Genomic DNA, 27,971 nt, shown 5'->3' on the forward strand with positions numbered 1-27,971 from the left:
GTGTGAGATGCGAGGGCCTCTTCCACTGATGCAGAGAGCAGACATCATATTGTTCTCAAGGGCTCTGTTAAAGTGGGTTGAGATGGCTTGTTGGCAAAGAATGAACTGATATAGACTCAATGGGCATCCTTGACGAAGACCCCGGGTGGGTATAACATTCCCGATGATTGAACCATTCACTTTGATGAAGTACTCCACAGTAGAAAAGCATTGAATTACCCAATGCACCCATTGTCCTGCAGAACCTTATTTTAGTAGCATTTGCTTGAGAAAAGACCATTCAATTCTATCGTATGCTTCACTAAGGTCGAGTTTCAGGGCCATGGATCTACCTTTGCTCCTAAACTTCCTCATATGGGAGAGCAGTTCATGGGCAATATAGATGTTGTCCAAAATGGCTCTGCCCGAGATAAACGCACTCTGTGCTTGGTCAACTATGGAGTCTAGGTATAGTTTTATACGGTTTGTCAAACATTTGGTAATTATTTTATAAAAGACCGAACACAGGCTGATGGGGCATAAGTGCCCCAACCTTGATGGGTTCTTCCATTTAGGGATTAATGTGAGAACAGTCCTGTTGAAGCCTCGAAGGAGGTAGCCGTTATTAAAAAAATGTTGCACAGCTGATACAACATCCCTCTCGATGATATCCCAATGGAGGTGGTAAAACCGCCCTGGAATACCGTCTAGCCCTGGGGCCTTGTAACCACCAATCTAAAATGCCGCAGATTTAATTTCGAGTGCTGAGAAAGGGGCACACATATGGTGATTAATATCGTTTCCAATAACACCCTGGATGGGAGATAAGAATTGTTGGATATTAGTGGGTTGGGAGGAGGAAAACAGAGAGTCAAAATATGACCTTCAATGGCTGTGGAGGTCCGGTTCCTCTGTGATCCATTGACCAGAGGGTCCTTTTAGTGTGGATATATGGTTAATGTGGCGTCTGACTGCCGTGGTGGTATGAAAGAATGACATGTTTCGATCTCCAGCCTTTAGCCATTGGATTATGGACCTCTGGTGTCACACCCCGTTCACCCTGAACTGGAGCGGTGACCGAGTTAACACCGGTTAACCCAAACCTGCCAGGATCATCAGATACTGTATTCCACCACAGCATACACACACTAACATCAATTCATCAGATCAGCGGAAGACTAAGTTTTACCTGTAAATAATTCCCATATACTTGATACCCAAATGGTGATACCATAATTATATACATTTGGGCCCGAAGGCATGATATATACACAAAAAGAATAAAGATCAAATATCAAGTATATACAGGAAATCATCAAAATCATCAGAGTACACAGCTCGGCTCGGTATCAAGGCTGGAGCTCAGCTCGGCATCAAGGGTTGTGCCCAGCTCGGCCTCAAGAGTGGAGATCAGCACGGCCTCCAGGGTGGAGCTCAGCTCGGCCTCAGAACTGCTGTCCTGCAGCACAGCTCTCACACGAGCAGTCTACGCCGTGCTCAAACTCCTCAGGGGTCCACCAGTCCTCTTCAGGAAACTCGACTGTGGGACCCACCCCATGCTCCTCAGATGTATGACCTGCAAAATCATCTAAAAAGGGGTGTACACGTGGAATGAGCTCACTAGCCCAGTAAGTAGAGAGGTGGACCACACACAACAGTCCACACATCACAACACATCATATGCACTACATGCCATGCAATTCATTTTAAATCACATACACCTAATCAACATTACTAAGTCTTTGGTTTTAGTGCTACTACAACCACAGTGCGCGTATACTCCAGGTACGAGCCTCGAACTCCCTCCCGCTATACGCCCATAGGGCTGTTGGAGAAGGCCCACCGTGAGTACTCGGAAAAGTAAAGACAATGCCGTCCACCGGCTCTCAACAGAAATGTAAATGACTGAAATAAAAGTGCTGACTCCAGCAATTTAAAAGCAATACGATTGGCCCTCTTGAATGTACCACCGGGGTTGCCGACTGTCCTACATGACTCGCCGGGCGTAATGCCTAACCGCCATAGTGTCCGACAACCGCGACCCCTACTTCCCCCCAAATGGCAACCCAACACCTTAACCCCTGTTGGGAAGGGTCGTAGCACGGGATGGTGAGAATCCTAATACCGCATGCTCCTATATGACAGTACGACTGCATAGTGCCTCCGTGTCCCATACCACGGGCCACCAATGCATTCGTTTCCAAGCCGACAACGGCATCTAGTCTATCAATGCATTATGCACCATGATGTCCACATTCAACATATATACATCTCATTCAATTGGCATTTGAAAAGTAAACATAGCATATATGCACATCAATGTGAGGAATGACTAATCTATATAGCATATTCATGATGACATGACTAGATTAGATATAGTTATATGAATGCCAAACAAATGCCTTGAAACAAGGCCAAACGTCCTCTCTCCACTTACTTGTAGCGTACAAGGATTCCCGCTCGGTACGGGTGAGATCCGGAGCGAATCGGGTTGGATTTGGTGAACCTAACATAATTGAGCGGGGTTAGTACTTCACCATTTTAGAATCAAAATTAACAAAATCCGATGTTAAAATCGTGTTTATAACGTCAAAAGAAGGTCACACGTCCGATTTGGGTTCGATCGGACCTAAGGATCACCTTCGGGGCCAAACAGGTGGGTAAGACAAGTGGGCTGTCTACCCACCGGTTATACCCACCGGTTATGACCGGCGGGTATTATACCCGCCGGTTTGGCCAGGGACCTCTGCCTTCTCAGGTGGGTACTCTCAGGCGGGTAGGTACCCGCCGGTTGTACCCACCGGTTTTGGCGGGAATGACTCTGTCTCTTCTCCATTTTCTCCATCCTTTGGGGAATCAAATGGGGATTTCCCCCCACCCATTCTTCACACCTTTGAAGTCCTATAGGATGGTTCTAACCTAGATCTAGGTTAGATTCAAGTGAGGGAAACCATCTTACCTTCTTTGCCCAAAAATGACTTCAAACCCTTCAAATCACTTCCAACTCACAATGCTCCTTCTATCTTGTCAATATCTCTTCAAATCCTTCAAGATCAACACATAAATCATCTATTAAACCTTAGATTCATCATTTCAAAGGGTATTTACAAGATCTCAAGAAACCATACTCGAATCAAGGGTTTAAAGCGTGGGTATGGTGAACGTTCGTAAAACCCAACTTTTCTTACCTCCAACTGTAGATCTAGAGTTGAAGATTACTCTCCCGGCACCGGAATGGCAAGATCGAGCTTCGGCGCCACTGAAATCCTTCCTTTCTTCCTCTTCCTTTCTTCTTCCCTTTCTTTTCTCTCTCCTCTTTACTTTTCTCACCAAACGTACGAGGGTAATAAATGGAAAGAAAAGAAATCATAAAGCCTTATATACTATTCCTAATTAAGTGAATAGTCTTGGATGGGTCACTCAGGTGGGTGGGTGTACCCACCTGTTTTACCCACCCGAGAGCCAAGACTCGGGATTTTGACCGGGTTCGGACCTCGGCTCGAACCCCACCCCAGGCATACGATGTAGCATACGTATATACCTTAAAATACAGATATAATACCTGTTTTATCCGAACATAGCCTTATGGTAGGTGCACGTACACGGTTTGGGCACTCCCGTCTCTTCTGGCACTGGCTCGGACTTGTCGGGCCAGCCGGTGTTTAAGGTCACCCGTGCCATCATAGCCCATAAGGAACCTGTTCTAATTTCCTCTGGCTCGGTTCCTGCATGGTTAAACCGGTTCAACCGCGAAATCAGACCGGGTTTAAGAAGCGGGGTATTACATCTGGGACCAATACTTTTCCTCCTGATCCAATAAAACCCCCAGTTGCTAGCTTAATTCTAGCTCAGTGGCTTCGGACTGGTTCGTTGGAGGGAGTGGTTGAGAGGACTCTAGCTCAGATTTGATTTTTGAGATTTCAATTTGAGCATTGCCGAATGTGTGCTTTGCCCAAATTCTGAGCTTAGAGCTGTAAGAATTTAATTTGTGTTGTAAGTTGTAGAGTGGGGAGCTTGCGACTGAAGACTTCCATCCCACCTCCACCTGATTTCCTAATTCCGTATGCCCTTCCCATTTTGATTCGAAGTGAAAACCATGTTTTTTAGGTTTCTGTTGGGTGAAGTAGATGGACAATGGTGTATGGTCCGATGAACATTGACATCGGGAAAGAGGCGGAGGAATTCCCCATTACAGAGGCACTTATCTATACTCTCCATCACCAGATGTTGCCCTTTACGTTTGTTTAACTATGAAAACTATGGGCTAGAGAATTTGAGTTCCATGAGGCCGCAATTGTCAACAGTAGATTGGCAAGCTTGTATATGTGAGCTCCGCTTTGGTTGTCCTCCAAACTTCTCGTTGCCTGATAAAACCTCATTGAAATCTCCTACGAGGATCCAAGGCCCATTGATATTTTGACCCAGTTGAGAGAGATCCTCCCAAAAACTTCTTCGATGGTCAACATGCGGAGGGCCATAAATCAATGATAGGCGAAAACCTGTAGGGAGAGAAGGGTTATTAGAAATCTGAAGGCCAATCATGTTAGGAGTTACAGAGAGAAAAATGACAGAGATGGATGGATTCCAGAACAAAGAGATTCCACCAGATCGCCCTTGGGGATCAATAGCGAAAAATTATGAGAATCCCAGTTTGGATTTGATTTTTTTCATGTGGGAAGCAGATTGTTTGGTCTCCATAAGGAAGACCAGATATGGCCAGGGTGATCTGCAGACCTGCTAGAGGTAGCGAATTGTTAGGGGCCGGCCGCTCCCCTGGCAATTCCAACAAAGAATATTCATGGTTCTGGTGGGGGTTGATCCAGGGCAGCCTCCCTGATGCTGTTACTGGATTGGAGAGTAAGAGTGCTTGTTGTTGGATGGCGTCCAGAATGAATCCTTGAACGGTTCCGAGCATGAGTTTTCAGCCTTGTACGTGGTGGGTGCCACTGAAGAAGTCCAGGAGTGGAGGTTGGTTCACCAGGTGGTGAAATACATAACCATTTGAAGTGAGAGAGGAAAGGGTCAGGGCATGGGAACCTTCTTTTCTGCCCAGTGCAAGCTAGAGTATCCTCCACCAGTTCCTCAATAAAGATAGATGGGTGTTCAGGGGTTGTGTTTGGAAGCTCTGAAGTGAGGATAATGATAGTTGATGCCTTGGTGATGGCACCCTGGGGGGTGGGTTGGTTACATTAATGGTGCGAAGATGGTGGAGTAAGAACATGAGAGACATCATGGAGCGGGTAGACTTGGATGTCGTGACAGGAATATGTGGGGGGTTTGGGTGATTAGGTGGTGGATCAAATTTGTGGGGTGGTGAGAGGTAGGATGGACCTAGAAATTCCCTATGCAAGGATAAAGGGTCGGGTGTGTGGGTGGTTCATATGGTCCATGGTGTCTTCATGCCACGTGGTACCCCTAGTGGTTAGGGATGACGTGTCGTCGCTTTAAGGGTGAGCCTCAGCAAGGTGGTTTCTCGAGGAGGAGATGGCGGCCCTCGTGGATGCAGAACTGACATCATAGAGAGAGGAGTTCCCCGGAGGTTGGCCGATGATCAGCAGTCCTTGGGAGTGAGTGGTATGACCTCATTGGCCGCTGTTGAGATTCGGTGGGTGAATCAGGGAGTTGACAAGCCTGAGTAGCTGGGGGTGGATGCGGTGCCTGAAATCACCCATCGAGAAGTGGTGGTTGGAGCGCTTAGAGAAATTGATCGCTCCTTGTTCAATCAGTATGGCCTTTGCTAAGAGTTTCATTTGCATGGCCGTTGTTGGTCTATTTCCTGGGCTCCCTAAACGGAGCCATTCGCCAAATAGAGATTCAAAATAGATGCGGCTCGTTTCTTCAATGATAGGGGGGAAGATTGGGGCTCTTGACACAGTGAAAGTTTGGTTTAATTTGCAAACCCTTAGGTCATGGTTGATGATACCGCAGAAAAAGCAAAACCAGGGTAGCTTCGCAAAGGAGAACTCGATCCATTGAGGGCCTATGCCCGGTCTGTTGATTCTCATTCATGGTCATAGGGGTTTGTACAGCGGATAGAGACTTTGATGGGCAAAGAGCGGTTGAAATCCTGTAGTTTTGCGGGAGGGTGGGATGTCTGGAATTTGCCAATTTTCTTTGCAATTTGTTCAGCCATTTCGATTGTATGAAGGTGTGAGGGAAGGTTGTAGATGTGAACCCAAATATCGAATTCGGAGAAATCAAGGTGTCTAGGATCAATATTTGCTTGCCAACGCCTGAAGACTATGATGTTATTTTTGACGAGCCATGGCCACGAGAGATAGCTAAATGGACTTCGGCTTCGAGGGACATATGTACCAGGAATAAATGGTTATTGATTTGGTGGACATCAGGGTCTTTTGGAAGTTTCCAGGCCGAGGAAAGGGCTTTGTAAACGTTTAGAGTTGAGATGTGCTTGCTGGAGAAAATTTTTCCAACAAGTACTAGCTTCCAATTGAGGGAAGATGTATCAAGTGTGGTTTCGGTCAGATCGAGGTCCGACATCTCCGAGGTTTGTCCATGTTGTTTTGGATGGACAGCCATGTATTGGCTTGGCAAATCCATGGTGAGTTCGTCCATGGCCAGATCCTGCCAGTGGTTCATCATCTGTTAAAGAAATAATAAAACACGGGAACCAAGAAGAGGAATAGTTATTAGTTGGGGATGCGGGATATAGAAATGAGAAGACTACTTTAATGGGGGTGGGGAAAGGCGCTTGGCTCAAAATGGCTCCAATGACCGGAGAGAAATCTAAGCCGGCTTTAGCTGAGCCCCTCACGGGTAGGGAAGACCTCTATCAAGGCACCCATTTGGTGTGAAGAGGAGACCAAATCCTGGTTTGGTGGCTGAAACCAAGACTAGAAGATGGCGGAACCCTAGCAACAGGAGAGAAAACCCTTACAGTGAAAGGAAATCGAAATTCATCTTTATGAGTATCTATCTTGAAACACAAGGAAGTGACTTATAACTTTGTTGCTTATTTTGTCATCTCACCCTAGTCATTGGGCGAGTATCTCAAAGGCGATGCAATAAAATGATAGTGTGGTCTAGTTTGAGTCTCGTTTAATGTGGAGGCAGTTTGAGACTCTAGGTTAATGCTAAGCTAACTTGACTGGTGTTAATGCGACACCCAAAAATACAAAGTGTTTGGGTCTTCGTGACACAACAACCATCACATAAGACTTTCCAAAATTTCATGGGCATAGACCCGTCTGGACCAAATCCGACCCATTATTCTACCCGACTATGCAAACTAATGCTTATTGCCCAATGTATATCAAAAAGTAAAGAGGGTGAGAGGGTTGAGGCACGGAGCGGAAGAGGGAGTGGTGCCGTGCAATTGTTCTTACGCAATCTTCGAAAACGAATTCCTGAGAGTCGTCATAAGCAAGGAGGTACCTCCTAGGGCTTGCATCAGAGATTCGAGAAGCCATGGAAGGCGAGGACGAAGGACCAGGAACGATGATTGAAGACATCGCTTCCAATGGTGTAGACGACAAACGTAGCAAACCGGTCTTCAGCAGCGAACAGATGGACGTGGAGGCTTACGCAAGTCTCTACAGCGGCAGAACAAAGATCACGAGGCTTTTGTTCATTGCTGATCGATGCGGTAACCAGTCAATGCAGTTGGAGGCATTGCGAATGGCTTACGATGAGATTAAAAAGGGCGAAAACTCTCAGCTCTTTAGAGAGGTAGTTAAAAAGATAGATGGAAGGTTGGGGCCTGCGTATGGAATGGACCAGGCATGGGTAGATAACGTTGATCGTAAAGCTGAGCAGAGGAAGGAGAAACTCGAGAACGAGCTCAACTCTTACCGGGTGTGTTTTACTTCTTTATTATTTATTCATTCAATTCGCTGAACTTATCTCGGAACCTGTTTGTAGTTGCAGTGTTGATTTGGACTGGATTTTGCAATATTTATGATGTTTTGCATAAGTACAATGATAATTTAGTTCCAAATTTCCAACCCTACCCACAACACTGTGACTTTCGATGGTTTTGAGTTTCTCTTGCCTGCTGTGAGAAAATTGTACATTGGAATCGTGGAAAATTGTCCAATTCGAGTTGCCTAAGTGAGAATATGAAGAGTCGTGAACTCAATTTCAGAGTACAATCTGTTGAGTGCAATCGCTGAGATGACATGGGCATGATCATCAAATCTGGTAAAATTGTAACAAAACTCACATAAAAAATTGTTTATTCTTATGAATGCTTTTTCCTACTGTCTGGTTTAGTGCATTACACATGTATAGTGTGATAGCTTCATTAGAAGTTATCTGAAAATGCATGGAGCAGATCTTGACTTGATGCATACCAGCATTGTGAAAACACTAAGGACATGTTTTGTCATCTTTGCAAGGATATCTTTAACTATTCCATCAACTGTGAATAAGAAAAGTGTTACAGCTAACTCACTTGGAAAGTATATCGATATTAAGCACGAAATATTTTTCCATTGCGGAAGAACTAGAAGCTAATCAGACTACATGCCACTATTATTTTTTGAAACGATAAAGTGCACCATATTCTAGGATCTTCTTACTTTTATTTGGTTTAGAAAGAAGAGAATACAAGTGCAAATTCCAATTTATTAAGTAAAAACTTGACGATCCATTATGCTACTCAAAATTGCATGGTCCCATGCTCGAGATGATCATCAATCTCCCCACTTTTGTACCATGTAGGTATCAGCTGTCAATGGCTTAATGCTTCCAAAATTGCTCACATGAGCAGTTCTATTTCTGTGTTTGGAGTTTTCTCTTAGATTTTTATTTAACAAATTGTCACTGTCCCATTTTATTTATTTGTTCTGCATCTCCAGCCTCAAGTGATAATTTTTACCCCCCACCCAATAAATCCACCACGGGACACTTGGTCTTGTACACATTAGGCCACATGAAACCTTTTTTTATGAAAATTTGGGGATTGCTAAAAACTAAAACTCCTCTGTTAAATCCCATTGTTTCATATTTTGGAATTAATTTGATCCTGCAAAACTGCAGGTCGATTTTTCTGGTATGGGGGGATTGTAAATGCAAAGTTCTATGGTTAGCATGGTCAGCTAACTTGCTTGGGTGATCTTCTGATCTAAAATTTATGGGTTTTTTTTTTGGGGGGGGGGGTGGGGGGTGGGGGGTGGGGGGTGGAGTTCTGCATTTCAGATTTTCAGAAATTTGGGTAGTTTATTGTTTGGTTCTGCTTGCCTTCAGTGCTAAGGCCCATTGCTTGGGGGATTATTATTTTTCCTGCACCACTTCACTTCTTCTTTAATGCCTTATATCAAACAAAAACAAAGGTTCTGAATTTATAATTGCAATTATATTAACCTATTTTTTCCCTTTCCTTTTGTCTTTCTCCCCCAATTTTGAACGGTTACCAGAATTTTCCTATATTGTAACTGAAAACCTTTGTCTTGCAATTGATTGAGCACACATCAATATTCTCCTGGTACTAGTTATTTTATTTTTGCAGCTTCTGTAGGCAAACATGTTGCCTCTATTTAAAGTCTTTTAAGAAGAATGTTATCATCAGAAAGTTCGGTTGCATCTGGTCTTTTGATTGTTGTCACTTTTCCGATACTAGATTCCTCTCACTTTAACACATCCCTCTCATAAATTAAGACCAAGTTCCCGGTGGTTCTTTTTATGAGCCAAATTTCCAAACATTTTTCTTTATTGTTGTTGTTTTAATATTGTTGCTGTTATTGGGATAAATCTTCTTCAGGCTTGTCAAGGCTAGCTTGCCCTTGACAACCCTAAATGTCTGGCACCACACAGCTTGGTTTTGCTTGAAATTTTGTGGGCATGTTCTTATTACTATGTACTGATGGTAAGTATTAGTTTGGACATACTTTAAGATGTGGATTTAAAACTTTGAAGAAGGTTGAAAAAGTCAGCTTTGGACATATTGGTTTTATGGTTGAAAATACAAGCGGAAAAGTTCAATGTCTGGTGGGCCATGTGTTTAAGATGGTGCCCGAGACTTGTCACGTGGCCAATCGAGAGGTTAACATATTCATTGGTTGGATTCAGCAGGGGAGTCATGTTTTTCCTTTTCGTGGTCCTCTTAGAAGATATTGTTGTTGTCGTTGTCATTAAGAATTTGTTATTTGCATTGGATATATCTATATCTATATCTATATCTATATATATATATATATTGAAGACCGTGATTTTGTGGCTTATACCACTGAAGTCCCCCCCCCCCCCCTTCTCTACTTATTTTCCTTCATCACTACATCTGATCCTGTATTTTTAATATGCAGACGAATTTGATAAAAGAAAGCATTAGAATGGGATATAATGACTTCGGAGATTTTTACTATGCTCATGGTGTCCTTGGTGATGCTTTTAAAAACTATGTCCGTACTCGTGATTATTGCACTACATCAAAGCACATAATTCAGATGTGTCTGAATGCAATTCTGGTTAGCATTGAGATGGGCCAATTTACACATGTCACAAGCTATGTAAGTAAAGCAGAGCCAACACTAGATGCACTGGACCTTGTTACTGTTGCAAAATTGCGTTGTGCTGCTGGATTGGCTCACTTGGAGGGTAAAAAGTACAAACATGCTGCTCGTAAGGTTTGTGTCAGCATTTGCAATCATTTTCATTTGTTCATTCGCTGATCAGCAAATTATATTTCATAAACCTTGCATGATGCAGTAGTTGATATAGCCATGTTCTTACGCTTCTTTTGGAGGTTTAAGCAATGTAATACTTGTCTCCGTCAAGCATCTTAGTATGTGGTTAATCACCTCCTCGTTTTTTGGTGGGGCTTGTCTCTTTTCAGGATGTTTAGTTCTCTTATCCTTTCAAACTTAATATTTTTATTGTTCTCTGTAGCAAAATCTCAAATATTAACAAAAGAATTTGATAGTAATCTTGAATATATTTGTTTTAGGCTATCATGAACGAAGTGATAAGTTAGATCTTGGTGATTTGTAACAAGAAATTTAAAATCTTCGGTAAAATACTATTGTTTTCCTTTCCATTATATTTATTTTTCTTATGAATAATTTCTGTGCCATTGCCATTTGTAAAACAGTAGATATGCATTTTGGTTTTGGATTGCAGAAAGTTAATTCCTCCTCCCCCAAACCAAAAAAAAAAAAAAAAAAAAACAGAAAGAAAAAGAGTCAGTAGGTTGAGATAACAAGCATATTTCCACCTTCTTTTTTCCTGGAATTTTCTTGCAAAGAATGCAGGGAATTTCATAGAATATGCTCTGGAGTCTCAATAGAAAGATTGTTCTTGTGAGCTGAGGTGTACGGCGTTCATGATTATGGAGAATCTTTGCTGGGGATGTTTTGTGAGTCCCTACAGTTTTTGAAGAGGTAATCATTTAGGGTGTCTAAGAAGGATTTAACAAGGTTGCACATTTTGTAAGATCTTAAGACTTCTCGATGGTTCTCAATTATTTGACAATTTTGGTGGAGGGCCAGTTGGAGAGAGGAAGAAATCTGAGATGGAGACTCAGAATTGTAGGGGAGGAAGAGAATCACACATTCACAGTCGCTCCTCGCTCACGTTGAGCAAACCTTATATCAACTTTCTATTTCAAATCTGTCCTTTTCGTTGGGTACATGCAAATATATAAAGAAAAAAACAAAGACCCTAAGGGGCCGTTTGATAACACTTTTATTCATGGAGAGTGTTCTTTTACAGAAGTGTTCTTTTTCGATTCCATGCTGTGAAGACACTCTGGCGGAATAGAAACAACGTTTGGTAAAACTATTTCAGAAATGTCCTTAGAACAGGAAAAGAACAGAAACAACATGATGCAGCAGCACACTGATGGATCGATCCAAGCATGCTCCAGAACCTGGATCGAGACCCAGATCTAATTTGGGTTCCAAGTTACTAATTTGGATTCTAAGTTTAATAGAATATTTAGGATTTTATTTTTATTTGAGAATATTTGTTCCCTATTTGAGTCCTTAATTGTTTCTTTATTTTGTTAGCTTAGGTATAGGAGATTTTATTTCTATCTTAGTTTTTTATTTTTAATTAGAAGGTTTTTAATTTTATTTTATTATATATTGGACATGTAACTCATGGGAAGAATAGTGGATTAATAAAGAAATAAGGATTGTGAAACTGCCCCCTGCGTGGCTGTCCTCTTCCCCCACTTCTTCTTCTTCTTCTCTTCCCTATGAGTTCTCTTTTCTCTCTCTTCTTCTTTCTTCTTTCCCTCTTTATTTCTTCTTATTCATCTTCTCTGGAACTCCCCCTGCCCCCCCCTTCTTCTCTTATTTCTTCCTTGTCCAGCGAGGCACCCCCCTTCCTCTTCTTCTTCCCTGCGATCTCCCTCTCTCTCCTCTTCTCTTGTCTTTCTTCCTCCTGGTTCTCTCTTCTGTTCTGGTTCTCAGTTACTGCGTTCTTAGCAGTCCAGGTACTGAACCTCTCCCCTATTGATTCTTCACCCTTCCATCTTAGTTTCTAGGAACTGAGCCGATACCCAAGGGCGACCCAGGTTGCCAAATCTGGAACCCATTAGCTCCCTGAACTGAGATTCCTAACCTGAAAACAGGTCTGGTTCTGTCCTATCACCAACAGCAGTTTCAGGTAATTTGTTTTCATGATTCAAGCACTGTTTCAGTGGATTATTATTACTTGGGCTGCGTGAAGGAATGGGCTGCGAATCTGCTTCCAAAATCAGGGCTCAAGTCGATCTTGCATGAGACATTTTTGGTTGTTCAAACTCTCTTCTCTCCTGCTGGTTCTATCGCTTGTAACCTCTCCCCAAGGTTGAAGACAACCTAATCGATGGGTTTATTTCAAGTTCTTCATTCTGCCTTTCCCATTATACCCCTGTGAAACCCCTTTAAGCCGTTTTTCCGTTTTGTCCTTTAACTTCTTTGGTTCCAAATCCAGCCTTGACAATAATTTAAATTCCCACTTGGTTCCTCTCCCCTAATCGACCCATTGAAACACTAGAGATTTCTGGTTAATTACAATAGTGCCATTCCACCCTAATCCTTGCTATTTCAATTGAATTACAAGTTTGCCATTACTTGAGTATTTATCCCTTGGATAGGACATTTATTTACCAAATTTCCACTACTCCTAGTCTTTGATCTCTAAATATTTAATTGGGCCCACATCCAATCGGGTTGGTTCTCGTGGGGCCCATCAGCCCCGCATTACATCACTTTTTCAGAATTTTTTTGCTAATGTCAGTTCAAACTCTGTTATCCTTGCTAATGGCACTTCCATGCCCGTCCTTGGACATGGTTCTATTTCACCTATCCCATCCATTAATTTATCTTCTGCCCTCCATGTCCCTCAATTTCCACTAAGTCTTCTCTCTGTAAGTCAATTAACTCGTTCTTTAAATTGTTCAGTAACCTTCTTTCCTTCCTATTGTGTCTTTTGGGATCTTCACACGAGGAAGACGATTGGTGGAGGGCATGAAAAGGATGGATTATACTACCTCAACAGCAGCTGTCCTCTTTCTACTACTACTGCTACGGCTGTTGGGGACGTGACTCCTTTCCAATGGCACTGTCGTTTAGGTCATTTGTCACTTTCTATGTTACAACTCTTATTTCCTAGTTTTAAGTCTGTCCCTAGATTAGAGTGTGAGGCATGTGAGTTGGATAAACATCATCGTGTGTCTTTCCCATCTCGCTCTGTGTCTCGTAGTCCGTCTTTATTTTCTTTAGTCCATATTCTGATGTATGGGGTCCTTGCAGAGTCAGTAACAGATTTGGTTTCCAGTACTTTGTGACTTTTGTGGATGACCATTCACGCCTTACATGGCTATACATGTTAAAGGAACGATTTAAATTTTTACATGTGTTTTATAAATTTTATAATGAAATAAAGACTCAGTTTGGCATTCCTATTAAGATTTTTTGTTCTAACAATGCATTAGAATATGATCAAACTAATATATCTGAGTTTTGTGATACCCATGAGATGATACATCAAACTAGTTGTGCCTATACCCTACAGCAAAATGGGGTAGCAAAGCGTAAGAACCGGCATCTCCTTGAGGTTGCCCGTGCCATTATGATTCACATGCATGTTCCTAAACATTTTTTGTGTGATGGTGTTTTAACCGCTTATTATTTGATTAATCGCATGTAATCTTCTGTTCTAGCGGATAAGTCTCCATTTTCTGTTCTGTTTCCTAATTTACCCAATTTTACTGTTCCACCCCATGTCTTTGGGTGTGTATGTTTTGTCCATAATCTGCATATGCAGGTTGATAAGTTTTCCCCGAGGTCTACTAAGTGCATCTTTCTGGGTTACTCTCGTACCCAGAAAGGATATGTGTTATGACTCCGTTACTCATCGGAATTTTGTCAATGCTGATGTGACCTTCTTTGAAGGTACATCATTTTATTCCTCTCAGGTGTCCCAGTCTAGTCCGGAGTTGTCTTCTCCACCCATACCCTCTCTTATATCCCTCCCTGATGCCCTTGGTACCATTACCTTACCTCCTCTCCAGGTTTATCAGTGCAGGAAGAAGACTGGACAGCCAGGTGGCACGGAAATTAACCCTGAAGCTTCACTCCTTCCACTGTCGTCTTCCGCTAGTGAAGTTCCTCTTCCTCCTCCGCCTGATGACTTACCGATTGCACATCGTAAAGGTACACGTACCTGCATTGATAATTTTATGTCATTATCTCATCTTCCCTCTCCCATTTATGGCCTTGCCCTACCCCTTTCCACTAACCCCATTCCCCGTTCCCATAATGATGCCCTCCATATTCCTGGATGGAAGGCTGTCATGGATGTAGAAATGAATGCTCTTGTAAGTCGTGGTACCTAGAGCCTTGTAGATTTACCTCCTGATAAGGATCTGGTTAAGTGTCGCTGGGTGTACACTGTTAAGTATCATTCTAATGGCTCTATTGAGCAGTTAAAGGCCTGTTTGGTTGCCAAAGGGTATACTCAGACTTATGGTGTGGATTACTTTGAGACATTCTCTTCGGTTGCCAGACTGAACTTTGTTCGCCTTCTTATATCTCTTGCTGTCAACTTTGATTGGCCGTTATTTCAGTTGGACATCAAGAATGCTTTTCTGCATGGTGATCTCCAGGAGGAGGTGTATATGGAGCAACTTCCTAGTTATATTGCTCAGGGGGAGAATATCGGTCCTGTGCGTTGCTTGCACAAGGCTATTTAGGGGCTTAAACAGTCCCCTCGAGCATGGTTTGACAAGTTTAGTGCTACCATTGTCATGTGTGGGTTTTCTCAGTGCTATTCTGATCATTTAGTTTTTGTTCGTCGCAAAGGTGACAAGCTGGTGGTCTTGGTGGTATATGTTGATGACATTATTCTTACTGGCAATGATGAGGCAGGTATTTCTGAAGTAAAGGCTCATCTCCAGCGTCATTTTCAGACCAAGGATCTTGGTCATCTCCATTATTTTCTCGGGATTGAGGTGATCTGCTACAAGAAAGGGATCAGTTTGTCTCAAAGAAAGTATGTTGTGGATCTTCTATCTGATACTGGGATGCTTGCATCTAGACTTGTTGATATTCCTATGAATCCTCAACAAAAGTTCGGTGTTGATGATGGTGAACAGTTTCAGGATTTGCATCAGTACAGGAGTTTGATTGGTAAATTGATTTACCTGACTGTGACTCGTCCTGACATTTCTTATGCTATTGGAGTTCTTAGTCAGTTCATGCAGTCTTCTCAGAAAGCCCATTGGGATGCTGCTGTCCGGGTTCTTCGTTATCTGAAAGGTGCTCCTGGAAAGGAGTTGATTTACCGTCCTAATCGACATATGGAGCTTGTTGGCTACTATGATGCTGATTGGGCTGGCTCTGCTAGTGATCGGAGATCTACCACTAGATACTTTACCTTTGTTGGAGGGAATCTTATTACATGGCGTAGTAAGAAACAAACTACTATTGCTCAGTCCAGTGCAGAGGCCGAGTATAGAGCTATGGCTCATACCACGGTTGAGTTGATGTAGCTAAGGTCGCTTCTATTGAAGTTGGGATTTCCAATGACCAAGCCAATGAAGATGTATTGTGACAACCAAGCTGCAGTTTACATTGCCAGTAACCCGGTCTTCCATGAGAGGACCAAACACATAGAGGTGGATTGTCATTTCGTTCGTGATACTGTTCTGAAGAAGCTGATTGAGATTCTGTTTGTTCCGTCGACGGATCAGTTAGCTGACATGTTTACTAAGTCCTTGTTTACACCTAGCTTTTGCAGTGGTTGTACCAAGCTGAGCATGGGTGATGTATATGCTCCAGCTTGAGGGGGAGTGTTGAGGCTGAGAGCTAATCCAGATATTGGGATTAGTGTCAGCCACTGGACCCAATAGGGTCAGTTTGGTCCTATCGGATCCTTATTTGCTGTTTAGGGTTTATTATTTGTAATGGGGGGTGTTTTAGTTCTTGTACTCCTTGTTTTAAACCAATATATGCTAATGATGCCTGTGATCAATCATATATTGGACTGATCACAGGCTGCTCTGTTTTTCTGGGCAGATTTCAGACTTTTCTTCCTTTATTCTTCTTCTCTTCTCTTCTAGTTCTCTTGCTGTTTTTTCTGATTTGATTGCAGGAATCTGGGATTGTAACATTAAAAAGGTTTCCATTATACTTTTGTTTTAATTTCATTTCCTTTCCCTTTTCTTCAATTCCGACCAGGTGGAGCCAAATAGATTCTTACTGGATCCAAATTTTACACTCTGAATTATCTAAAGATCAGCTGATATTGTGAAAGGGTTGCTTCCTGTAATGCACTTTATGGTCTCTAGCGATTGGTTTCTATTTTTGGCTACTTATTTAAGAGGTGTCCTTTTTTTTTTTTTTTTTTGTTGGGGGAGGTGGGTGTGGTGGGTGAGGCAGTATTATTTGTAGTCAACTCTTAGTGCAAATTCTTCTGTTAATAAACGCCTCATGCTGGCTTTCTAAATATCTGCAGAGTCCTCTTGGAGAATTGTCAGTGATTAGACTGAGGCACTGGTGAAGGGAAGAACAGAGTGATCTGCCTATTGCTGGTTTGTCTTCACCATCCTGGGTACATGTCCTACACCAGGCAGATAGGTCCTCTGCACATTCATAATAGGGGAGTGGCTAATATTTGGTCCTCTTGATAATGAAAGGAGGGCAGTGTAGGATAAAAATATAGTTTTGCCATGTTATTCAAGAGTTACATTACCCAAAAAGAATCATTATAGTTGGGACTTATGTGCCTGTATGTTGTATACTTGTATTGCGAAGGCAAAAGAAGTCAAATCTACAGCACTTTTATAACCGAAGAACATATCTTGTGTTCTTGAACAATGTAAGCAACAACTAGAATGTTGCTTTTCCAGTAGCAACTGTTAGAAAGTGATTTTTGAGCTACAATCTAATTTCGATACAGTGCATCCTGAACATGTTATAGTGAGCATTACTGGACCCAGGGTCAGCTCTGTAGCAGACCTACCCGTCCAATTGCATTGCACCACATGGTATTCCCATTCCCTATTTCGATGCCTTTTTTTAAGCAATTTTTTTATCCAACAAAGCACAATCCGATCTGGGGGTCATCTAAATGGCTGACCCCTAGACATTTTCCTATTTTGATATGTAATGCCAAAGCGGAGTATATGGGTCCTTTTAAATGACCAGAAATTTTCATTCCCCAACTTCGTTCTTTTTTTTTTTTTTTTTAAGTGTCTTGTTCCACTGTTTTTTTTAGCTAAAATAAATTTCTTGAAGTCCTTGTCCCGTGGGTTTAAATTACATGAAATGGTATTTAATCTGTTGAGATTCTGTCCCTGCTCTAATGTCTATATGAAATATCTTAAGCAGCTTACTCTTCACTTCTTTTTTTTTTTTTTGGAGGGTGGGGTGGAGATCTTCACAATTTTCTAACCCATCTCTCATCTGTTTGAAGGTTATTGATGCTTGTTCAGCCCCCGGAAACAAAACTGTTCACCTTGCAGCTCTCATGAGAGGGAAAGGGAAGATTATAGCATGTGAACTTAATAAGGAAAGGGTCAAACGTTTGGAAGACACTATCAGACGGTCTGGCGCTCCTAGTATCCTTGCATTGTTGTGGATCCAATCTACTTCTATGTGGTTGTGTACTTGCTAAAATGCTTTTTAGCCGGGATATTGTAGTTCCATGATCCAGCATCACGACTAGGATTCTTTTAATATATTGTTGGATCTATGTCTGAATAATTTCGGAAGATTTTATTATATAAATAATCATCATATTTTGTCTCTGTTTTATATTGGGTCTGCCTTATCAATTATCAGTTTCCATTATTTTAGCATTTTATGTGATTGTATACTTTTCATCTGATTGATTGACCTATGCTATTAATTTTTCTGATCCAGAATTTTGATCCTCACCATTGCCAAAAGTCAGGTTGCCAAAGTGTACATTTCAACCAGTACAATTGTTAGAAGTCTTTATTTGCATTCTATTGAACCCCCGAAAAGAATTTTTTTAGTACTGATCCGTCATAATTTGTTCCTTTTACAATTTCAAAATATTATTTTGATTCCTTTCCAAGTTATTTATAGCACCAACTTTCATCTTAATGTGCATGTCCAATTATCATATCAACTCGGCCCAATGCTGTTTTCACTCATCTGAATGACCTGCTTTCTTTTTCCCCTTCATTTATGCTTTTCCTTATAATTTTTGAGACTTCCTTATGTTAGTCTTTGCTTTATTCTATTTTCTATGGTACCGTTTAATGATCTTTTGGACCTTAGCCTGATCCCAAGATGTGGAAGTTTTGCATGGGGACTTCTTAAATTTAAACCCGAAAGATCCCTTGTATTCAAAGGTTTGTACTATACTTAGTTCTAGAGATTCATTTTTAGTTATAAATTGTTAATGGCCTCATGAACTCAAAGTTGATAATCAAAGTACTAGTAAGTGCTTTCCACTTGCTAGTACTCTCCTTTGCATTTTACACTTACGTTTTAAAATCATGTTAGAGTGGGATGTCTCTTGATTTAACAGTAGTCACTGGTTGTGCAGGTAAGGGCCATTCTCCTAGATCCTTCTTGCTCTGGATCTGGTACTGCTGCTGACAGATTGGATCATCTACTCCCATCACAAACAAAAGGTTGTTTTTGGAAACTATCATCTTCCATAAGCTGTTAGTTGTTAGTTTCATCTTACATCTTTTCATTTTTCTAATCTTATTAAGAACATTGTGATACCAAATAATCATATTAAGAATATTGTCACTGAAATTTTGGGCAGCAGTTCATGATATGTATTGTCTTCGATGCAACCCCAAATATAATTCATCTCTTTTCCATTATTTTATTTGAGATTGTATCTTTCTTGTAGACTTTATGTATCCAAACTTAAAAAACCTTAGAATGATACATGCAGTTACTCCATAGAGTGGCACTCTACTTGGGAAAATGATTTTACTTCCCAGTAAATTGGTTTGGGTGCTCTACAGTGGATTTGTTTCAATATGCCTTGGCTAATGTTCTTCAATATTTTAATCATGTGTGTTTCAACTTTGCATAGGTCATTCTGTGGTTGCTGTTGATACTGAGAGGGTAAGGAAACTTGCTGCTTTTCAAAGAAAGGCTCTGTCGCATGCGTTATCCTGTAAGTTTGTTTTTCTGTGGATTTCCTTTCAAGTGAAGCATATTTCTCTGAGGTAGATTAGCCTGTGTCAGGTAGATGCACCAAATTGGTGACTGGGGATCCCAATACAGATTGGATAATGGCCTGATCCTGCTTTTTCAGAACTTGGTCAAAAGATCCGTAGGTTTCTTTTCCCGTTGTACCGAGTTTCCTATATGGGATTATTCCTGTATACTGTTGCTCAAAATTTTATGGATCATGGTTTCTTCCAAAAACGGAAATTAACCTGTTTCCACCTGTCTTATCCTTCCAAATTACCAATGAAATGTATATTCTCAGGCAGAAAGTTGTCCAGGTTCACCCAGATCTAAGATCATTTTTACTCCCCCTTAAAGATGCCCTTCACTGTTCCCTGAAATTCATCAAAACCCAATAATGGCTATCGGTGAAAGGAGCCTCCTTTCCTTTCATCACGGCTCGAGGAAAAATGGGTTCTATCCTCGAGAGTAATCTTTGTTTTATAATGTGGGTTGTTAGATCTTTTACCATGAAGCTTCTAGTTGTCTCGTCTTCTTGTTGGATCAATGGACTGATCTCTAAGGACAATCTTAGGCATCAGTATTATCATGTGGGTTCTTTGCCTAAACAATATATGAACATCTACCATCGTTTTCCTTTTGCAGTTCCAGCAGTTGAGAGAGTTGTTTATAGCACTTGCTCCATCCACCAGATGGAAAATGAAGATGTGATCAACTCAGTTCTACCACTCGCCCAATCCTATGGTTTTCAGCTAACCACACTACTTCCTCAGTGGCCTTGTCGTGGGCTACCCGTCTTCGAGGGCTGTGAGTTTGATCACTAGCTTTACAATCTTAGAATTTTTTTCAATTGCAGATGTGTTTACGTTTCTGAAACTGTTTCATTCCCATGCAGCTGAGCATTTGCTGCGAACAGATCCCATCCAAGACATGGAAGGCTTTTTTATCGCTCTATTCGTCAGAGAAAATAAGCAAATGAAGAGTAATGGCATTTGTTCTGAAGAGGTTAAGAATGAACCATTGCACCTGCGAAAGAGAAAGAGAACCCTTCCATATATTTTCTCCAGAATGTCCAAAATCATGTTGTATACCCACCATATCAGATGGAAAATTTCTGGTACTAACTGATGAATTCCTACATGAACTATTGGTGAATTAATGATTTTTCTTCTTCTGCATTTGTTAAGATTGTGGCAGCAGTAAATTTATTAACTTCCTCCCAGAAAACTCATTCTACAGCTACACGCATTCACTCAGGAAAAACATGAAAAAGTAAAACCCAGTTCAGAAACCCAAAACCCAGAGACCAGAAACCAGAAAACCCCCAAACGCAGAACCCCAGATCCTCTGCTACCATTGTCGAGCTTCATCAGTTGACCTTGACTTCGATGTTCTTGGACTTCTTGGGCTCTGGTGGAGGCAGCTTCTCGACGGTGACGGTGAGGACCCCGTCTTGGTAACTGGCAGTGATGGCCTCAATGTTGGCATTCCCAGGTAGCACAAATTTCCTCATAAACTTACCAACCCTGCGTTCCATCTTTACGAACTTAGCATCTTCTTTCTCCTCACGCTTTCTCTCTCCACTGACATGCAGGACATTATCCTCCACCTGAACCTTGATGTCGGTGACCTTCACCCCTGGCATGTCGATGATGAATAGGTAATAGTTTGGGTACTCCTTGACGTCCGCAAGCCATGGCCTTGGCGTCTCTAACGTAAGCTCGACTTGGAGCATTATGAGGCTTCTCGGTCTCGTCTGCAACGTCCACTATGTGCTGGATGGTTTTGAGCATATCATTGTCGAAACCCATGAACCTGAAATCCATTATTACGCTCTCAAGGAATGACTCAGGTAAGCTTCTTCTTCTTCGGTGTAGACATTGAAAGGAAGATGAGATAGTTTTCTGGTTTTATAAGTTGCAAGGGACGAAAGGAGAAAGGGAAGTATCTAGAGAGAGAGAGGAGGAGAAGTTTGTTCTGGAACTTCTGGGTTTCTTCTCGGGGATTTTTAGTGATTCTAGGGAGATCAGGAGGAGGCCGAGAAGCAAATAGAAGGTTCCAACATGTTCTCCTCCCCCTCCCAGGTTTCTATTGGTATCGGATCGGTCTGATCGTATCATTCTCGGGTAAAACCGTAAAAGAATCCCATTTTTAATGAAAAATAGGGATAAATCAGACCGATTTAGGCCGATACGTATCTATCCAATTTGGTATTGCATCGGTGTTGGCCGAGGCTGATACTGATATGATTTTCTGAGAGTTAAATCCCAGCCCACTACTAACCATGGTTTTAGTATTGGTCTTATCGACCGATATCTGATACCTGGCCAAAATTGGATCGATGAATCATAAGGATATGGTATGTTATGGACTATAGACACAGCTTAAAGATATGGTCAGATAACAGTATCTTTGGGGGCAAAATTATTTGATACCACTGATACGATACTGTGTTTGGTATTGATACCAATATTGATTCGTTTGATACCAGATGCCTTTCGTCATTTTCTGTGAGAAGTGGGGATGTGTTATTACGCTCTTGCATCCCTTATGGCTTTAAATCTAATAGTTAAAAGTAGAGGTGAAACTGGGTCAGGTTGGGTCAGGTTTCTTAAAACCTTAATGCAATCCTAGGTCCTCAAAATTCAATATTGGCCCAATCCAACACTGTCAGGTTCATATCAATCCAACCCGGCTCTTATTGACCTTTTTAGGGTTGGGTCGGGTTGAGTTTGGCTGGATTGGGTTGATCCTGGTTTTTGCAATGGTTGGAATAACATTGGTTGATCTGTTTTTACTAATATCTTATACATTAAAAAATTATAGACAAATGAAATAGCAATAGAAGCCTTAAAATTCTAATAAAAAATTTTAAGATTGAATTTTGGCCAAGTTGAGACCTTAACCCGAGCTCGATCCAATCTTGACCTAGGATTAGGGTTTTTCAATCCTAACATACCCTCAGGGTTAGAAAACATGACCCAAGCCCCATTCAAATTCAAGGAGGGTTGGGTCAAGTTCGGGTTGTCCAGAAAGAGAAAGAGATGTGTTATTACACTTTTGCACCCGACTTCCATCTAATGGTTGAAAGGCAAGGAGAAAAGGGATGTGTTATTACACTTCTGCACTTCACTTCCATCTAACAGTTGAAGTAGAAAGAGACGTGTTATTACACTTCTGCACTTCACTTTCATCTAACAGCTGGTTGAAAGGCCCGAAAAAGGCCGGAGAGACCACCTGTAAAAGATGGAAAGCCATAAATTTATCTTATGATAGAAAGGAGAAGCGAAGCAGAAGTAATGGATCGTCATGTTAGTGAAACATAAAAAAGGGTGTCGTCCGATACAAAAGCTAAACCAAAGACTGGGAGCTCAATACATAGATAACTGCTCTTCTCTGTTGAACCGTATGGCCCCTACCCCTAAAAGAAAGACAACTTCACCTCCTCGTAGATGGTGCCAGTGAGAGCTAATTCCTTATCCTTAACCAAAAAAAAAAAAGTGAGAGCTAATTTAGTATGCAAACCATTAGGCTAGTTAGTGTGGACTGTGGAGTGAGTATATAGTGCTTCCATTTAACCTAGAAGCACTCAGTTAGCATTCAACAATGTCCCTAATGGCATGTTCTTTTGAGTTGACCGAAAGGTGGCGCAACAGGTAGTACCATATGATATTTTGATAATTATGCCCCATATTTCTATGCTTCATTGATTTGATATCAATGTTGATTGATATTGATACAGATCAGCCATATACCTAAAAACCATGAGTTGAATTTCCCAAGAAAAATAAACTTCCACCTCTCTTTTCCCTCAAGTACTTTAAAATGCTTAGATACCCTCAATTGAGTAAGTCAATCAGTCTTTCTTATCCCATATGATCTGATTCAAAGTAGCATCCAAGGACGAGCTTATCCATAGGGTATCCACGGACAACCCACTAAATTATCACATGCCTTGTCTATGGGGCTGAAATTTTATGGAAAAGAATACTTGAAGATTCCATGTTCACATGTTTCCACTGTACCAAGTTTAGTAAGGACCTAAGAATATTTAAAAAAAATTCAAGACTGCATGCTGACGCATAGTATACTATATGATGAATAGAATTTGAGTATGAAATTTGATACATGATTAATCGATGTCATTCTAAATATTCAATGTTTGAAATTACTACATCAACCTTCGACATAGCACAATATCACTATAGCAGTATCAAATTTAATCATTTACCTTCCCATCTAATGCAATATCCTCTGATGTATATTTATTTACTCTTGGTAGTCCTATGCACCTTTTCAATAGTATTGGATTTTTTCATGCTCTAATTTGCCACGTGAGCAACTCCAATTGACCTAAAATTTTTTACTAATGAACATGACAACTTGGGTCTTATTGTCCATAAAATTTGAACTCAATTTGGTCACCTTATGACAGACCTAAGTGCTCATATACCATTGTTTCATGTAGTTGCTATCATCGACCAAAACTACTTCTATTTTAAAAGGATTTTCTTATTGACATCTTTGAAGGTGTCAAATAATTTGTAACCTAATATATATATATATATATATATATATATATATATAATGAGGATAGTTTCAATCATTTCACATGCATACTCAAAAAAATTGTAAAATAACAATTTTTGATAATGATATAGTGATAAATCATTTTCAAAGTATTTCAAAAACTTTTTTTTTTTTTTTTTTACCTTTAACTTGAAGTGTCATTTAGACAGGCCTTTTTGAAATGAGTATTATAAACGAGATTGTTTCATGAATTTGAAATCTCTTTTTTGAAAATCCCACATATTTTAAAGAAAATTTTGTTAATGCATTAATCATACACTAATTCAAAATATGTTTTCAACATTCTCTCTTTTTTGAAAAATCCCAAAATATTTTTTACCCCTCATTTCTTACAGAAATTTATAGATGATTGAATAAGGATATTTTGGAGTTCCAACAGAACTTATTATTTTTTCTTTCAATGTTCAAGCATTTTTTTTTTTTTTTTTGGGTTAGAAATGGTTAAACACTTTGACACAACGATACCCGAATTGAACATGAGATCAACCTCTACTGATTCCAATCCAAATACGTATTGAATATATTGAAATAATTGTTAATCAACCAATACCTTAGAAATTAGAATAATAAATAAGAAATAAAAATTTCCACATATATTTTATTTTATTTTTTTGAATATTACCTAAGTTTCATTGATTTCTACCATTTTACTAATTTTAGGTCTGGTTCGATACAATTAATCAAAAGCCACTTTTTGGGCTATTGTATGTAGGTTGAAAATTAATATATATATATATATATATATATTTTTAAATATCCAAAAAATCCATAAATTTACAAACATGACCGATATGTATTGATCGATTCTTCCGCTACAACATCAATACTTTAAATGATGAATTGCATTACATAATCCTTATCATGGACCCGATACATCAATCGTCCAATACTCTAACGAGATCATAAACCATAAACTATAAACCATAAATCACAAATCACAAATCACAAATCACAAATCACAAATCACAATCGAATCCGAAATACATAATAGGAATCGGCACCATTCCCAACCGATTCGATTCGATTTTGGGGCCCAACCGGCAAAGGGCAAACCCGTGGATGACTCATTTTTGCTATTAAGCCTTTCTGGATGGGGTTGAGTAATGAGAGTAATGTCACACGTGTCGAGTGCTTCACTTCCACCACCGCCTTCCAAAACCCTAAAAATCATTTCCCAATCATCATTCGACACGTAATACAAATATCTCAATCCCTAATTACTCCTCCATCTCCTAAAAAAGCTGAAACTCCCGAAACCCGCAGAGTAGGCCGCACCCTCGTTGGCCCCTCCCTTCTCTTCACCCTCCAATTTCAGGTGGCTATAAACTCCTCCGCTTCTTCCGAACCCAAACCCTAACCCTAACCTCTCTTTCTCTCTCTTATCTCTCTCTCTTTATCTCCTGTAAACATAATGGTTGAATCTGTTTCGAATAATATTTGATGAGTGAATCTCAGTGTTTGCCGGCGACGGCAAGATTTGTTAGCACCGGCGAACTATTCCGATCGGCTTCTGAAGATGATGCCTTTGTTGTTGACGAATGATTTCATCGTCTTCCTGGTAAGAAGCATCATCACTCTATCAGATATTGATTCCGAGAAATGTTCGATCCCTACATGCTAATGCACCTTCGAACTCGATCTAAGTTCTGGTTTTGGAAGAGGAAAAAATTTTACATTAATTAACTGTAATTTTTTTTAAATTGTATATCATCATAACTGGATAATTGTGATTAATTCGATAATCTGTATCATAAGATCCTCTTCTTCTTTTTATTTTTATTTTTTTTCTACAGTAAGGTTTCGGTCGGTCTAGGGTTAGGTTCTCTACTGTTTTTTAGATTTCTTGTTTATGTCTTTCGGGAGATCTCTTTGTTGTTTTGTACAGTTTTGTGGTTTTCATATGGAAGTGAATCAGAGGTGAAAAAGAGGAGAAAAGAGAACGGATCTCATTTTTCCTCATTCCAGATTTCTTCTTCCTCTTCCTCTTCCTCTTCCTCTTCCTCTTCCTCTTCCTTCTAATCTAAACTAATCTTCCAAAGTGGCGAAGATGAGTTTGAGCGCTGCTGCCGAAGAAGATTCGGCTCCGGAAATACATCTTCCGGCAGATATCGATTGGCAAATGCTGGACAAATCCAAGTTCTTTTTCCTTGGCGCCGCGCTCTTCTCTGGAGTTTCTGCTACTCTTTACCCTGTCGTCGTCCTCAAGACTCGGCAACAGGTATCACAAACGCAGCTTTCTTCCATCAAAACGGCTTTTGCTATCTTACGCCACGAGGGCATCAGAGGCCTTTACAGAGGCTTTGGCACTTCCTTAATGGGAACGATCCCTGCTCGTGCCTTGTACATGACAGCTCTCGAGGTCACTAAGAGTAGTGTGGGAACCGCAACTGTACGTTTGGGTTTCCCAGAACCGACGGCCTCTGCGATCGCCAACGCCGCAGCTGGACTAAGCGCTGCGATGGCCGCACAGCTTGTTTGGACACCGATCGATGTGGTCAGCCAACGGCTCATGGTCCAAGGCAGCATCGGCAATCCCAACACCCCTTGTAAATATCGTGGCGGGATCGATGCGTTCAGGAAAATTCTCAACACTGATGGTTTGCGGGGTCTGTACAGAGGATTTGGTATGTCCATATTGACCTACGCTCCTTCAAATGCAGTTTGGTGGGCATCGTATTCAGTGGCGCAGAGACTCGTTTGGGGTGGACTTGGTTGCTATCTCTGCAAGAGAGACGATGAATGCAAGGAGACTAGTAACAACAGCGGCGGTGGTGGTAGTTTCCGGCCGGATTCGAAAACAGTGGTGGCAGTGCAGGGAGTCAGTGCAGCCATGGCTGGTGGGGTTTCTGCATTGATTACAATGCCACTTGATACAATCAAGACAAGGTTACAGGTTTTGGATGGGGAAGAAAATGGGCGTCGGCCACCAACAGTTGGACAGACATTTAAGAATTTAGTTAAAGAAGGTGGATGGGCTGCTTGTTACCGAGGATTAGGTCCTCGTTGGGCTTCCATGTCCATGTCTGCAACCACCATGATCACCACTTATGAGTTCCTGAAACGTCTTTCTGCTAAGAATCAAGAGAACTTGCCTTCATGAACACACAGATGAACTCTAGAAGTTGCAGTAATGGAAACACCTCCCCCCCCCCCCCCAAAAAAAAAAAAAAGGAAAAAAAGTTTTATTTTATTTTTGTTGTTTTAAATATATAAATAATTTTTGTTTCACCTTTTAAATCTTATCCATTTCCGTTTTGTCATGGGACCTTCGTTCTGGTGGTTGGTTATGGTAGGATAGTTAATAATGTAAATGATTTAAAGTTTATTATGGTCATCTTATCAAGATGGTTTAAATTGGGTTGTGGAATTAGAAATTTCTATAAAATGAACTTGTTATATATATCATATCATATGCATTTTAGAATTTAGATTTAGATAAAACCTTGGTTTGACTTCCATAATCTTCGGCTTGATTCACCAGGGTTTTGTTAATTCTTCATCTTGCTAAGATTTCATTATTGGTATTTAAATAAGTTGAAGTGTTTTGATCTCCAAGTCAAGGTTTATCCCTTTTTTCCTGGAGGGGGAATTCTTCCTTTCATTATGGTTTAAGGAACACTTTAAGTCTCTCTTTCTCTCTTTCTCTCTTTCTCTCTTTCTCTCTTTCTATTGTACATTCATTCTGATCTTGAAACTAGAATTCCGTAAATATGTTTGGTGGGTGGGTGGGTCGGTGGGTGGGTGAATCTCTATTTTCAATATGCTCGATAAAAAGAAAATGATGGGTGTTAGAAATAGGATACAGTCTTTGTGCAAAGGGAAGAGAAT

At 40.7% G+C, this 27,971-nt stretch overlaps 3 protein-coding genes and 1 pseudogene across 3 annotated transcripts; 3 read left to right on the forward strand and 1 right to left on the reverse strand.

Moving 5' to 3' along the window:
• The first annotated feature begins 7,262 nt into the window (after window positions 1-7,262).
• Window positions 7,263-10,803, forward strand: LOC122086161 (COP9 signalosome complex subunit 1-like). The gene is made up of 2 exons (XM_042654888.1): window positions 7,263-7,794; window positions 10,242-10,803. The coding sequence occupies exons 1-2, from the start codon at window positions 7,408-7,410 to the stop codon at window positions 10,605-10,607; spliced, it is 753 nt and encodes a 250-aa protein (XP_042510822.1). The 5' UTR covers window positions 7,263-7,407; the 3' UTR covers window positions 10,608-10,803.
• A 5,164-nt stretch (window positions 10,804-15,967) lies between these two features.
• On the forward strand, window positions 15,968-20,731 carry LOC122086765 (25S rRNA (cytosine-C(5))-methyltransferase NSUN5-like). The gene is made up of 8 exons (XM_042655734.1): window positions 15,968-16,187; window positions 16,519-16,544; window positions 17,842-17,986; window positions 18,687-18,748; window positions 18,946-19,033; window positions 19,453-19,536; window positions 20,199-20,360; window positions 20,449-20,731. Exons 1-8 carry the CDS (start codon window positions 15,968-15,970, stop codon window positions 20,679-20,681), a joined length of 1,020 nt encoding a protein of 339 aa, XP_042511668.1. The 3' UTR covers window positions 20,682-20,731.
• Window positions 20,732-21,587, reverse strand: LOC122086630 (annotated as a pseudogene).
• A 3,771-nt stretch (window positions 21,588-25,358) lies between these two features.
• LOC122086629 (solute carrier family 25 member 44-like) lies at window positions 25,359-27,541 on the forward strand. Its single transcript, XM_042655580.1, has one exon. The coding sequence runs from the start codon at window positions 26,191-26,193 to the stop codon at window positions 27,241-27,243; it is 1,053 nt and encodes a 350-aa protein (XP_042511514.1). The 5' UTR covers window positions 25,359-26,190; the 3' UTR covers window positions 27,244-27,541.
• The last annotated feature ends 430 nt before the right edge of the window (window positions 27,542-27,971 follow it).

Source organism: Macadamia integrifolia, chromosome 8 (assembly GCF_013358625.1).
Source record: "Macadamia integrifolia cultivar HAES 741 chromosome 8, SCU_Mint_v3, whole genome shotgun sequence".
Taxonomy (NCBI): domain Eukaryota; kingdom Viridiplantae; phylum Streptophyta; class Magnoliopsida; order Proteales; family Proteaceae; genus Macadamia; species Macadamia integrifolia.